General features: G+C 34.7%; 1 protein-coding gene across 11 annotated transcripts in view; it reads right to left on the bottom strand.

The window, feature by feature from the left end:
- The window catches only part of PALS2 (protein associated with LIN7 2, MAGUK family member), a 113,893-nt gene that overhangs the window by 60,233 nt on the left and 38,245 nt on the right, over window positions 1–15,415 (bottom strand). For 9 of the 11 annotated variants that reach the window (XR_006211719.1, XR_006211720.1, XR_006211721.1 and 6 more), the window contains one exon: window positions 7,195–7,313. Coding sequence is in view for 8 of the 11 variants with exons in the window: in XM_042968334.1 (XP_042824268.1) it covers window positions 7,195–7,313 (119 nt within the window). In the remaining 3 variants the exon portion in view is untranslated. Of the gene's footprint in view, window positions 1–7,194; window positions 7,317–15,415 lie in introns of all 11 variants that reach the window. The other 2 variants (XM_042968392.1, XM_042968366.1) reach the window with 1 other exon arrangement.

Raw genomic sequence — 15,415 nt, 5'->3', positions numbered from 1 at the left:
TGAACTTTATTCATCCTTATAACTTTACTTTTGGTGGTTACCCTAGAGATTTCAGCATGCATCCCTTTTTATATATCATAACCCATTACTTTTATCACTTCCTGAACAACAAAAGAATCTTACAGTTGACTCATTAAGTCTCTCCTTCCTTTTAGGCTATCATCTTAGCATACTTCACTTATATACAGGTTATAAATGCCCCCAAGACAAGGTTATTATCTCATCTTAAAAGTCAATATTATTTTATATTTACCATTAATATTCTCTTTTCATTTGTCATTCTGTCAGAAAAACTCTTTTTTTGCATTTCTTATAGGGTAAATGGAGATTATTTCTTTCAGATGTTGTCTAAACTAATCTTTATTTTGCTTTAATTTTTGGAGCTACTTTTGCTGGAAAGGAATTCAAGGTTGGCAGTGTTTTTCCTTCAAAATTTTAGTGATCTTAATGCACTCTGTTTTCACATTCATAGTCCCTGTTTTATTGCTATTAGTCTTATTGTTTCTCTTTAAAGATAATGTGTATTTCTTCTCTGATTGCTTTACAAATATTCACTCTGTTTTTGATTTTCAGGAATTTAACTATGACGTTCCAAAAAATGTTTTTCTATATACTGAGGGTTCACTTTGCTTCTTGAATCATCAATGTTGTTCACTAATTTTGAAAATTCTTGGCCACTGCATCTTCAACTATTTCTTTTGCCCCATTTTCCCTCCCCTCTTTCTGGGATACCAGTTACATGTGTATCAGATCTTCTGAGTATGACTTACATATTCTCTCTTTTCTTTTTCCATACTTACACTCGGCATTTCAGTTTGCATGCTTTCCACTAACTGTACTTAAATTCATGAATCCCCTTTTCTGCCATGTTTTATCTATTCACCTCATCAAATGGGCTTTTAATTTCAGATATATTTTTGAGTACTTCAATGTCCATTTGATTGTTAATTGACACACACGCTATATTTGTTTCAAGTGTACATTTGACAAATTTACACATTCCTCAGCGCACACCATGATAAGTATAGCCACCACTTGTCACCATACAATATTATTTCCATATCACTGACTATATTTCCTATGTTGTACTTTTAATCTCCATGACTTATTTTCTACAACTGGAAGTTTGTGCCTCTTAATCCCCTTTACCCATTTCACCCATCTCCCACCCACCTCCCCTCTAGGAACCACCGGTTTGTTCTCTGTATTTGAGAACTATTTACAACAGCCAAGCTATGGAAGCAACGCAAGTGTCCATTGATAGATGAATGGATAAAGATGATGTGGTATACTGGGACTACGCCAAAATAAAAAGCTTTTGCAGCAAAGGAAACCATCAACCAAATGACAAGGAATCCTATTGAATGGGAGATGTTTGTAAAATGGGCAGAGGACCTGAAGGGACATTTTTCCAGAGAAGACATACAGACGGCCAACCGACACATGAAAAGATGTTCAACTTCATTAATAACAAGGAAAATGCAAATCAAAATCATAATGAGATATCACTTTACACCTATCAGAATGGCTAGAAGCAAAAAGACAAGATATAACAAGTGTTGGCAAGGATGTGGAGAAAAAGGAACCTTGTACACTGCTGGTAGGAATGCAATCTGATGCAGCCACTGTGGAAAACAGTATGGAGGTTCCTCATAAAATAAATAATAGAAGTACCACATGATCTAGTAGTTCCACTACTGGGCATTTACTGAAAGAAAACAAGCATGGTAATTTGAAGATACTGGCACCCTTGTTTATTCCAGCATTATTTACAATAGCTAAGATATGGAAGCAGCCCAAGCATCATTGATACATGAATTGATAAAGATGTGTGTGTGTGTGTATACACACACACACACAATAGAATATCACTCAGACATTAAAAAGAATGAGATCTTCCCATTTGTAAAATACAGATGCATCTAAAAGGTATTACACTAACTGAAATAAGTCAGACAAAGAAAGACAAATACCATATGATTTCATTTACATGTGGAATCTAAAAAACAAACAAAAAGCACAAACAGACTCATAAATACAGAATACAAACTGATGACTGCCAGAGGGGAAGTAGGTGGAAGGATGGGCAAAATATGTGAAAGGGAGTGGGAGATAACAGACTTCCAGTTATGGAATGCATAAGTCACGTGAACAAAAGGTACAACATAGGAAAGCAGTCAATGGTATTGTAATAGTGTTGCATGGTGACAGACGGTAGCTGCACTGGTGGTGAGCACAGCATAATGTATAGACTTGTCAAATCACTATGGTGTACACTTGAAACTAAAATAACACTGTGTCAACCCTATTTTAAAAGGAAAAAAAATTTTAATGTTTATTTTTGAGAGAGACACACAGAGGGGAGAGGCAGAGAGAGGGTGAGACACAGAATCTGAAGTGGGCACCAGGCTTTGAGCTGTCAGTATGCACAGAGCCTGACGCAGGCCTCAAACTCACGAACAGTGAGATCATGACCCTAGCAGAAGTTGGACACTTAACTGACTGACCCACACAGGCACCCCTCAAAAGAAAAAAAAATTTTTAAAAGATTACATAGTGTGTGTATATATATGTATATATGTGTATATATATACACACATTGATATCCATACAACAATGGAAAACTACTCAGCCATAAAAAAGAATGAGATCTTGCCATCTGCAAAATATGGATGGACCTAAAGGGTATTATGCTAAGTTTAAATAAATCAAAGACAAATGCCAAATGATTTCATTTATATGTGGAATCTAAAAGACAGAACAAGGGCGCCTGGGTGGCTCAGGCGGTTAAGTGTCTGACGTTGGCTCAGGTCATGTTCTCGTGATTTGTGGCTTCGAGGCCCAAGTTGGGCTCTGTGCTGATAGCTCAGAGCCTGGAGCCTGCTTCAGATTCTGTGTCTCCCTCTCTCTCTGCCCTTCACCTGCTCACACTCTGTCTCTGTCTCTGTCTCTCTCTCTCAAAAATAAACATTAAAAAAGTAAAAAGTAAATTAAAAAAATAAAAGAACAAATGACCTTTTGATTGCTTTTTATTCTAATTTTCTAGTTATATTTTAAATGTTTTCACTTTCTCTTTTCTTCTATTAAAAAGATATTAATAAATTATTTAAAAATATTTGTTTATAAACTCTAATAAAAGCATCATCTATGGAACTGCTTCCATTATTTTTCTTGTGATTATTAGTCACATATTCCTGTCTCTCCATGTGTCTAGCAACATATGCCTCTCTGTTTCTTCAGCAACTTAACCATTTTTCCTCTACTTGTACCGGGAGTATTGGCGGGCTGTGACTTAATATCTCTTTCTTGGAAGTAGATGTCTTCCCTTCCTCCTAGAATTTATTTTCTTTCATTGTAGGAATACTAAGTTATCATTGCTCCCATTTATTGAGAAACTGCTTGAATGTTGGATACTATTGGTTATTCTGTTCTTAATTTCATTTTTATCATAAGATTACATTACACTAGTACCTGAGCTGCTCCAAAGCCACCCAGCCATTTCCTTTATTGAAAATAGTGATCAAGATGATCCTCCATAAGGCCAGTATCAATGGCACCAAAGCCACATTAAAAATAATTTTTTACCAGAAATTCTTAAGAATACACATGCACACAAAAACCTATGCTGTAGTAGAAAGAGCACAGAATTTAAAGAAAGAAAACCTGGTCTACACCTCATCTCTGTCACTTACTAGGACAGTGACCTTAGACAAATAATTTTTGTATTTTGAATCATGATTTTCAATTCATTAAGTTGCTGTGAAGACAAAACAATGTATTTTGTTCCTTTAATGTTTATTTTTGAGAGAGAGCGAGAGCATAAGTGGGGGAAGAGCAGAGAAAGAAGGAGACACAGAATCCAAATCAGGCTCCAGGCTCTGAGCTATCAACATAGAGCCTAACATGCGGCTCGAACCCACAAACTGTGAGATCATGACCTGAGCCAAGGTCAGACGCTTAACTGAGCCACCCAGGTGACCTCAAAACAATATATTTTAAAGACCTCTGTAAATTATAAACACATTTTAAGATGTCTTACATAATATTATTATCTAGTTTCTAAATCTACAGATCAAAAGCTATAAATTAAACAAATACAGAGACACAGGTATAATAGATATGTTGATAATAAAAACTGACAACTAACACCAAAGGAAGAGTCAAAAACTATTTTAAAAGTACCAATTAGAACTAAGGGTGAGTTAGTCAATATAGCCTAAGTAGCCCCTACATATTTCAATGGACCCTGAAGCTATTAGTCTATCTTGACCTGGTACAGTAATTGGTATTTATGATAAGAAGCTTGAATTTTAAAGTAAATCATATCCTGGGCACCTGGGTGGCTCAGTCGGTTAAGTGTCCAACTCTTGATCTTGGCTGAGGTCCTGATCTCATGGTTCATGAGTTTAAGCCCTGCATCAGGCTCTATGCTGACAGCCTGGAGTCTGCTTGGGATTCTGTCTTTCCTTCTCTCTGTCCCTTCCCCACTTGCACTTTCTCTCTCTCAAAATAAATAAACTTAAAAAAAAAAGTAAGTAATCATATCCTTTATTATTACTATTAAAATAAAGTATTATCTAATAAACTTTAGACTGCAATCAAAAATTACTAAACTAGAGTCTCTCCTAGGAACTTCCACTACTAGTAGACTTCCACTAAGTTACAGCACATTTGAATGGTTTATTTCAACAATATTTGCTTATGGAAATAAAAGGGAGTGATGGGGGAGGGGGAGGGATGGAGGAGGGACTTGAGAAAGAGGGAGGCTAGACCACAGCATCAGTAACCTTGTGTGATGTGATCATTAACCTTTCTGGTAAATGTAGCTGGCAGTTCTCTGAGGTACCTCATTAGAATATGAGGAAAGCCACACAGATATTGCACAGACTATTCAAAGATTATTTCATTTACACTGAGAGCTATTACTCTGCTTCCATGTAGCAGAAAAATGAGGTTACAACAATTCTTTTTTGTATTTTTTATTTTTGTGATGAGTCGTCTTATCAACGGACAGAGACCAGCTAATTTGGCAATGAGAAGAAAATCAAAGTAGATGTAAGCCTCTCCATTCACATGTGCCCTTCCCCCGGAGATCTTCTCTAGCTAACCTCACCTGGTCTGCCAGAAGAGGAGTGAAGGAAAGATATTCACCATAGTGTGACTGCTTAGAAGTTGCTGTATGAAAAGGAATAATTTGAAAGCACTTGTGATGGTTTATTAGTTTTACAGGATTCTCTTTTTCCTGGTTTCTCTTTAGAGGGGAAAATAACATGAATTCAAAAGCAATTCCAGTCTGAAGCACAACTATTTGCTTGCATAACAAAAATCTCTCATCTTTTTCTACATATTAATAGTCTTAAATGAGTTAAAAAGAAAAATACTTTTTAATGTTTTAGAACTCTCTAGTAATAAAAAATACAAGAAATAAAATTTTTCTTTCATATTCCTATAATTCTCCAAAGTATTAAAATAAGTATTTAGATGTTTGGGTCATTTTTTTTTCAAAAATGCTAAATCTGAAATCAAATGCATTGACCATTTAGTTTTACAGAATAGGGATAAATTAATTGGTTCATCAATTATTTATATAGACAGACTAAGGAAGAAGCTATTAACTGCTACCAATTTTATATTATAGGCATTAATGTTTATGAAAGTATTTTTTAAATTTTAAATAATATCCATAAAGTTGTAAAAGCAAGTTTGAAATACTAACTGAAATTGTTTCTGAATCTATCTCTCGTTGTGTAATTATAAGAAACAAATGTTTGATTTCCTCTGAAGTCCTGTTATATCTTCCCAAGTTGTTAAATACACTCTTAATTTGTATTTATTGAAAGACAGCTCAATGTGATAAAGTTTTTATTTTCCTTTAAGTTAATTCCAGGTACTAACTTTACAAATTCTTTTCCTATTTAGAAATTTTGCTTTGTAAACATTATAGAGTTGGAGAAGCCATAACTCATTAACCCTTATTTTGTTAGAATAAAAGGTTGGGATTGGTATACTATAAAAAAAAATTACTAAATTTAAATTCCAGTTGGGTAATATACACATGGATTAGTTTGTACGGAGGAGCCAAAGCCTTTTTATCATGGGATCTTAGAATGGGTAAGGTTCTGAATACAATGAGGATCTGCATCATTAATTCACTTTTACAAATGGACAATTTTGTAAAAGTATCATTTTATACAAGTTAGAAGAAAAAAAGATGGCACCTGGGTGGCTCAGTCGTTTAGGCATCCGACTTCGGCTCAGGTCATGATCTCACGGTGTGAGATGAGAGTTTGAGCCTCACACTGGGGCTCCTCTGCTGTCAGCATGGACCTTGTTTTGAATTCTCTGTACCCTTCTCTCTCCGCCCCTCCCCTGTTTGTGCTCTCTCTCTCTCTCAAAGATAAAACAAACATTAAACAAAAAATTATAAAAAAAAAAGAATAAAAGAGACTGTGGTTAAAAAATGATTATGGGAGGGGGTGAAATCAACATACTAGGTAGGAGTGCAAGAGGCAAAGGGAGAGACAAGATGACTACACGGAGGACAGGTCAGAGAGCACATGTGGCACAGAGTTCCCAAGAGCAAGAATTATTTGAGGGAATGCTAAAGAATGGGAGAGCTGGGTTGTGAAGTAGTTAATACACCACGCTTTAGTGATATTTATAAAAATTAATACAGGAAATAGTATAAATGAAATAAAACTGGACCAAAAATACTTGTAAAAGTGTATTTATGGATGAGTTAAGGACATAACTACAGAGTTCATTACAAAAAATACTCAGAATATCAGGGTTAGCCATGAAAAGACAAGATATCAAAAAGTACTAGATATAGGAAGTCAAGAACCAGAATGAAAAACAGGTACATGTTCTAATGTAAAAGAAGAAAATCAGTATCTTGCTATTCTTGAAACAGAGATAGCACCAGGATCTTTTTCACAGGTTCTGTTACCATTTCCCTAAAACTTTAAATGTGTTAGGTTAAAACTAAGAGTCATTTTATCTTGTATTAAAAGTCTGCACAGGTGAGGCAAAAGTGGTCTAATTTTTGTGTGCATGATTTCATTATGTGATAAGTGTTACTATTTGCTAAGCAAAAGGTATATCAACCAAGTCCTAAATTAGTAATATCTAAAAAGACTTCTGAAAAGACAATTTTAAAACTAATTGAGTAATCTTATGAATAAACCACTATACCTTAGCAAGTGATTTTACAATAGGATTCTCCATAATCCCCTTCAGGAAAATAAGGTCTATTTCTTCTGCTCCTGTAGATGAGGGCAGCTCTGTAAGGTTATCCAACACTTGCTGCATTGCTGCTAAGATAAAAGCAAAAAACAAAACAAAACCAAAAAAACTTAAATTACAAGCCATTATGAAATATAATTATAAAATAAGATATATTTTATATATGTAAAATAATTTAAATAAAAAGACATTAACAATTAACACTCTTTTGGAAAGTTATGTTTTAATAAAATGAGTTGTTAAATGCTGTAAGTTTCAAGTTGAATTCCCATGAGGACAGTTTTTTGTATGCCATTTGGGCTTTATCAGACTACCTTATACATACTTACCACTTTGCAGTTGCTTTATATATTTTTTTAATTTAAAACTTACTCAAGAAGAAATACAAAATTTTAATAGATCTATAAAAAAGTAAAGAGATGGGATTACTAATACAAACTTTCCATAAGCCCAGAATTAGATGGTTTCACTGGTAAATTCTATCAGACTTTAAAGAGGAATTTAAAACAATACTTCACAAACTCTTCAAAAAAAAAAAAATAGAGGGAATACTTCCCAATTATTCTATAAGATCTTGATACTAAATCCACAAAAAAGTATCACAAGAAAATTACAGTCAATATCCTTTATAAATATAGATGCACAAATCTTTAATATAATACTGGCAAACTAAATCCAGCCACATATGAAAAGGACTGTACACCATGACCAAGTACAACTTATCCCAGGAATATAAGAGTGGTTCATCAACAAATAAAAGTCAATCAGTGTAATACACTGTATTAACAGAACAAAAAAAAAAAAAACATGGTATCTCAAGAGGCACAGAAAAAGCATTTGACAAAATCCAAACCCTTTTCATGATAAAAATATTCAACAAACCAGGAACAGAAGGGAAATTTCCAAACTTCATGAAAGGTGTTTATGAAGAATCTATAACTAACATGATACTTAATGGTGAAAGACTGGATGCCTTCCCATAAGATCAGGAACAAGGCAAGTGTGTCTACTCTTGCCACTTCTATTCAACATTATAGTGGAGATTCCAGCCAGGGCACTTAGGCAAGAAATAAAAGGCATCCACACTGGAAAGAAATAAGTAAAACTATCTATTGTTGCAGATGATAATACCTGGTATACAGAAAATCCTAAACTACACACACAAAAAATTACTGAGTTCAGCAAGTTATGTTTTGTTGCAGGATACAACCGGAAAATACAAAAATCAAATGTATTTCTAAATATTAACGATGAATAATCTGAAAATGACATTATGAAAACATTCTTTTTACAAGAGCACTAAAACAATAATTACAAATAAATGCAACAAAGGAAATGCAAGATTTATACACTGTAACTATAAAACATCATTGAAAGAATTAAAGAAGACTAAAATAAATAGAAAGATACCTTATTTCCATGTATTGGAAGTCTTAATGTTGCTAAATTGGCAAACTGATCTACAGACTTAATGCAATCCATGTCAAAATCTCTGCTGCCCCCTTCCCTTTTATTGCAGAAACTGATAAGCTGAATGTTATAAAGTTGTCAAACATTCCCAAACTAATTTGTACATTTAATGGAGTTCTAATCAAAATGCAACAGACCCTCCCACATGTTTTCAGGCCAGGTCTGGCTTGTCCCCCCCCCCCCCCCCCCCAATAAGGAAATGGCCAGGGAGTTCCAGGAAACCTGGGCTAATGAGGCAGGGGAGTGGGAAAAACCAATGCAGTTCTCCACAGGTTGGGGAGGCCACAGTGTTTGGCAGTAACTGGTTGTCCTGGGGCAATGTTGTGCTAGTGAATGTCTACAGGAACCTGGTATACATTGTCAGTTTTGGTAAAAAGCAAATCATGTGCTTTACAAGGAAATCTTGAAAAGGACCTCAAGTCCCTTTGGGACCCATGCTTCTACCCGATATTCCACTATTCAGGCTTCATGATATGCAGTATGAACCCTAGCTCCTTGGGAATGATGATGCAAGGCTGGTACAATGGAAACCCAAGGAAATCAGAATTGTTACAACTATCTAACCAGGATGAAAGCTCTGGATGCCATCCATGCCTATGAGATCCCGTTTCAAGCTGAGGCTGGTATCCCCCTTCCATTATGGGTGAGAACTCCCCCCCCCACCTGCTAGAACTTTGAATCAGTAGTACTCCTTTCATGGAGTACTTGAAGCCCTCAGCGGTACCCTGTTCCTGCTGGATGGCTAGATGGCCCACTATGGGATATGGGTTGGTAGCAAGTACTGAGAGAGTACTTGCTCTAACAGGAGACCCTGACCAAGCTGGCCCACCATGGTCAAGGCACAAATTGGGAGCTGTCTGCAACACCAACAGTCAGCAGCTAGAGACCTAACTAAAGTCTCCCCAACAGCCATCATGTAAAAAACCTCCTCTCCAGTTAGAAGAGTCAACATGCCAAGCACTTCCTTGAATTACAGAACTTTGAGGACAATGTAACACACTGGGGAGTACTCTGATAGAGCTGAAGGACTCTCATTGAAGACTGAGCCAAACAGACTGCAGTGTGCTTGCTGGGCAGGTTCAGACTGGAAGCCAAAGCCTCACTGAGTCCCAAGCTCCTAGAGATCATTCCCCAACCCCTTCTTATAGGCAGTTTCAGAACATCCACTAAGACTTTGTTTTCCCTTGGTAACACTTTTCTCTGGAGTTGAATTCAGATGTTATTTTTAACATTCCTGTCAAGGCTTCCTTAAAAGTCCTCACTTTTTTTCTTGTTCCTTTTTTTTTCCCCCCTTCTTGGTTTTGATCATAGTTTGTCTGCCTTGTTCCAGGCTATCTAATCCCAAAGGTGAGAGTTGAGATGAAGGGACTTGGTCTCTTCCATGGATTCCCCTTTTTACGTGACTGAATGAGAACCATCTGGGTTTTGGGCATCTTGGAGTAGATTAGTAGGGTAGGCAGACAGAAACTGGTGAAGAAACTGGTGAGGCAGTAGGTGTATATGGAACAACCTACCCTGGTGTTCCAGTTAAACCAGGATGTGGAAACACTAACACAACTTCCCTGACATGCAAGGATTTGCTCTGACACTTTCATTTCATACTATCATGAATAAAATGAATAATGTTCTGACCTGGCATAATCCCTTTCTCCCTCATGTATTGGGATGCTATGGGATGGTGTGAGGGAATGGTTTCCTCTAAATCAATTCATTGGTCTGACTTTATAAATTAGTTATCTAATAACATGACCTATTCAAAAAATGCCATTGTTCTTTTTAACAAAATTATCCTCAAAGCATATGAAAAAATGAGGAACTGTGAGAAAATTGTAACAAAAAATAATGAAAATTAACCCTATAAAATATTAAAACATAAATTAAACCTATCAAATCTAATGTATGTAAAACCTTAACACATTAAAGAGGAAGCTCTCTATAGTGGGGACCTAGCAAAGTTGAGTGGGAGCCAGGGAAGTAAAGTGTCCTCCTTTACTCAGAGATTCCAGGGATAAAAGAAAACCCCAAAACTCAAAAGTTTCCTACAAGTTCCACTCCTCCTCCATAATCACTATAGGATGGACCCTTTATTCAGAAGCTACATTCAATGAAAAATACAAATGGAATTCTTATTTAAGAGAAAAATATAGTGAATATATATATTCACATATAAATATATGAATATATATATTCAATGACATATATAAATGGAATTCTTATTTATGACATATATGACATATATATTCAATGACACATATAAATGGAATTCTTATTTAAGAGAAAAGTATATTTAATCCAGATCATCCCATTACAAAAATGAACAAATCAAGAATCATCAAACACTTACGAAAGCTAGCAGCATGAATATGACTCACCAAATTCAACAAACAGAAACATTAACTGCCAAAGAAACAGAATTACTGGGGTGGGGAGTGGGGAGGAGAAAGAGTAAAAGTAAGAAAAAAAGATGAAATTATAATGTGTAGGAAGATCAAACTGAAAAATTCTCCCACTAAAAATTTTCTTTATGAGAAGAAAAACATAAAAAAACCCTGCTGTGGATCACAAAGACCAAAATTTACAAGATGATGGGAAATTCATTAATAGACAGAAGGAATTAATAAAAGGGAAAGCAGCAATCGATAAAAAACAAAACATAATTTGATCAATAAGCTGGCTCTTTCAAAAGACCTATAAAAATAGATAAATGCTTGGCTAGTCTGATTAAGAAAAGACATAAGTAACACTAGGGATGCAATGAGAAAGTAACTGCAGGCAAAAAGAAGATTAAAAAGAGAATGTAATAAACAACTTTATTTTAAAATCTAGTCAAGTAGAGATTTTTCCTGGAAAATGTCAATGACAGAAGTGTAGGAGAAAAAGATAAAAATAGAAATAGATTATAATAGAAGAAACTGAAAAGGTTTTCAAAGATCTACCTTCTTAAAAAGACACAGGCCAGGAGAGATATAAGAATAAATTCTATCAAACCTTCAAGAAAGAGCTACTTCACATTTTTAAAAGAAAGTATAGAAAGGACTGAAAGCATTCCAACTTCAATGCAGATTTCAAAACTCAAAAAAAAAAAAAAATGATATATTAAACTAACGAGCATATATGCAAATACCTTAAACAACATACTAGCAAATTTAATCTAACAAGGTCTTAAAAAGTAACAATAGCCAAGTAGACTTTATCCTAGTAATATAAAGATGACTTAACATTAAGAAAAATATAATGTAATTTGTCACAGTATAAGAAAACCCTATCATCTCAATGTTTTGAACACAGCACATCAAATAAAATTAAAAACCTAATCCTGATGGAAAACTGCTACCATAATAAGAATAGAAGAAAGTCATTTTATACCAGAATCTATATGAACTATCATACTTAATGGAGAAATGGCAAAGGCTTTACCATTAAAGTCAAAGATAAGACCAGAATGCCCACTCAGGCCAGTACTTTTCAAAGCTATATTGTAAGTTTTAACCAAGGTATTAAGACATGACATTTTAAAAAACTACAGATGTTAACTATCTACTTGGAAAAGTCTCAAGGAACCAGCTAAAAAATTATTTAAGTCAGGAGTTTTAAGTTAAAGGAGTTTTGCTAAGTGACTAGACATAAGAGCAATAAAGAAAAAAAAAAAAACTTTCCTAATAGTAATAACCAACTAGAAAACATCATTGCAGGGAAAAAAGAGATCCCATTCACAATAGCAACAAAATCTATTTTGCAAAAATAGTAAAAAATGCTAAAATAAAAATTTTCATCCAGATAGGTATGAGAAAAACTATAAAATACAATGAAGAATGCTTAAAATAAATAAATGAAGAGACCATGTCCTGGGATAGGAAGATTTAATACTATAAAAATGTCAATTCTCTCCAAATTTTTCTTTAAAAAAATCAATAAATCGTAATAGAAATCCCAACAGGATTTTTTAAATAAAATTATTCCAAAATTTATTTGAAAGAGAAAATGGGTAAAAGTAGCCAATAATTTTAGAAAACAAAAGCATAAATATAAAGGAGTAACCTGCATTATCAAGTATAAAAACAGTATAAATTAAAATAGTGCAGTATTGACACAGCAATGGCAACAGACAAATCTTGAAAGAAATGAGCTTGGGAATGTAAACTGGTTGCAGCCACTCTGGAAAACAGTATGGAGGTTCCTCATAAAATTAAAAATTGAATTACCCTACGACCCAGCAATTGAACTACTAGGTATTTATCCAAGGGATACAGGTGTGCTGTTCTGAAGGGACACATGTACCCCAATGTTTATAGCAGCATTATCAACAATAGCCAAAGGATGGAAAGAGCCCAAATGTCCATTGATGGATGAACAGATAAAGAAGAGGTGGGGTGTGTGTGTGTGTGTGTGTGTGTGTACAACAGAGTATGACTCAGCAATCAAAAAGAATGAAATCTTGCTATTTGCAACTACGTGGATGGAACGAGAGGGTATTATGCTAAGTGAAATTAGAGAAAGACAAGTATCATACGACTTCACTCATATGAGGACTTTAAGATACAAAACAGATGAACATAAGGGAAGGGAAGCAAAAATAATATAAAAACATTATAAAATAATATAAAAACATAAAAGACTCTTAAATATGGAGAACAGAGGGTTACTGGAGGGGTTGTGGGAGGGAGGATGGGCTAAATGGGTAAGGGGCATTAAGGAATCTACTCCTGAAATCACTGTTGCACTATATGCTAATTAACCTGGATGTAAATTTAAAAAATGAATTAAATTTTAAAAAATAAAGTAAAAAAAAGGAAATAAAATCTTTTAAAAAATTAAAAATGAAAGAAAAGAAAAGAAAAAAAAAGGAAAGAGATGAGCTACCCAGGATTTAATATGCTAAAGGTGACATTTCAAATCAGTGTGGGTAGGGTTCAGTTAAATATGGTAGAATAACTACTTGAGTTTATATTCTTTCCCTTCAGAACTTCTATTAAAGTAGTAGCAAAGTATTAATAAAGGTAAAGCCCTACAAAAATAAAGAGAAAAAAAACAGGACAAAAAATAGCAAAAAAATATTGGAATAATACAAAAAGAAACTAACTTAGAGCAAAGGTAGGCTCTACCTCCTAAATACTTGTGGAATATAACAACTTCTTTCCATCGCCCCCTCATGAGTCCTAGCCATCATCATTTCTTGTCCAGACTACAAGAGCCTCTCTTGTGTATATGTGTGTGTTTGTGTGTAATTAACTGAAACCTAGATTTTATGGCCTGTAATACATTGCTAGATTCAATCTGCACCATCCTTTATAGCTTTAGCTATATCAATCCTATCCCTGTCCTGATGCAAAGTCCTCCTTCCACTTACCACCCCATATTCACAACCACTTTTGTGTACTTAATTCATACTCACCCTTTAGGAGCAGGATTTCTATGTCCCTGGCTGCCCCAATTAGGATAAATTCTCCTAACGTATATTTTCACAGTATTCTATACATTATAACTCTGATAAACCTATAATTAAGTACTTTGATATTGGTTTAATGTACAATTTCTTTTCTAAACTCTAATTTAGCATAGAAATTGTATCTGTTTTGTTCAAACCCATATTCCCAGCCCACAGTCTGGTACATCCTACGTTCTTCATAATACAGTTTCAGTCACAAAAATGTACCATTTTTCTCCTACTAAAATCAAGAATAGGGGGTGCCTGTATGGTTCAGTTGGTTAAGCATTTGACTCTTGATTTCAGCTCAGGCCATGATCCCGGGGTTGTGGAATCAGGCCCGCATTGGGCTCACCACTGACAGCACAGAGCCTGCTTGGGATTCTCTCCCCCTCTCTCTCTCTGCCCCTCCCCAGCTCATGCTCTCTCTCTCGCTCTCAAAATAAACACCAAAAGAAAAAAAAAATCAAGAATAGTTTTAAATTATGTGTTGTTATTTATAAACAAAATATCTGCCTACTGCTTGGAATTGGCAAAATGTGGTGTAGTTTACAAAGCAGTAACCTTAAAACTACTAACTTTCCACAAATTGTATAATAAGCCATAAAGATAGAAATGGTATCTTTCAATGCTTAGTCTACTTAAAATGGCTTTTTCAGTAATCCTTCTCTATATTTCTAACTTCCTAGAATATAATTCAGTATGTAAGGTAAATATAAAAAATAAATTTACCCACCTATATTCTGTTTCAAAAACTCTTTAGAATTGTTTTATGTAAGCATTTCTAACTAGTTTTAGAACTATAATTAAATGAGCTATCCTTAATAAATTAGGATTAGAGTCTTAAGATAAAAAATCCTTCTGTAACCACACTTGGTGGTATATTCACTCCCATTCAACTCAACAAACTAGATTTCCCATTGAAAATTTGACAGGTAAGGGGTGTTTGGGTGGCTCAGTCGGCTAAGCATCCAACTTTGGCTCAGATCATGATCTTATGGGTCATGAGTTTGAGCTCCACATCAGACTCTGTACTGACAGTGTGGGGCCTGCTTGGGATTCTCTCTCTCTCTCCTCTCTCTGGCCCTCCCCCACTCACACTTGTGTGCGCTCTCTCAAAATAAATAAAAGTTAAAAAAATATGACACGTAAGTTAAGTTTTCATAACATGTTAAAATTTATTTCTGTTGTTATATTTTATAGATAAAACAACAATTATTTCAGCAGAACCACCCTGGATAATTTATAGAATTCCTGAAATGAAAAACAAAATCT

The sequence above is a fragment of the Panthera tigris genome, chromosome A2, assembly GCF_018350195.1.
Source record: "Panthera tigris isolate Pti1 chromosome A2, P.tigris_Pti1_mat1.1, whole genome shotgun sequence".
NCBI lineage: Eukaryota > Metazoa > Chordata > Mammalia > Carnivora > Felidae > Panthera > Panthera tigris.
The sequence above is the reverse complement of the archived record's forward strand: the minus strand, read 5'-3'. Positions and strand labels throughout refer to the sequence as shown.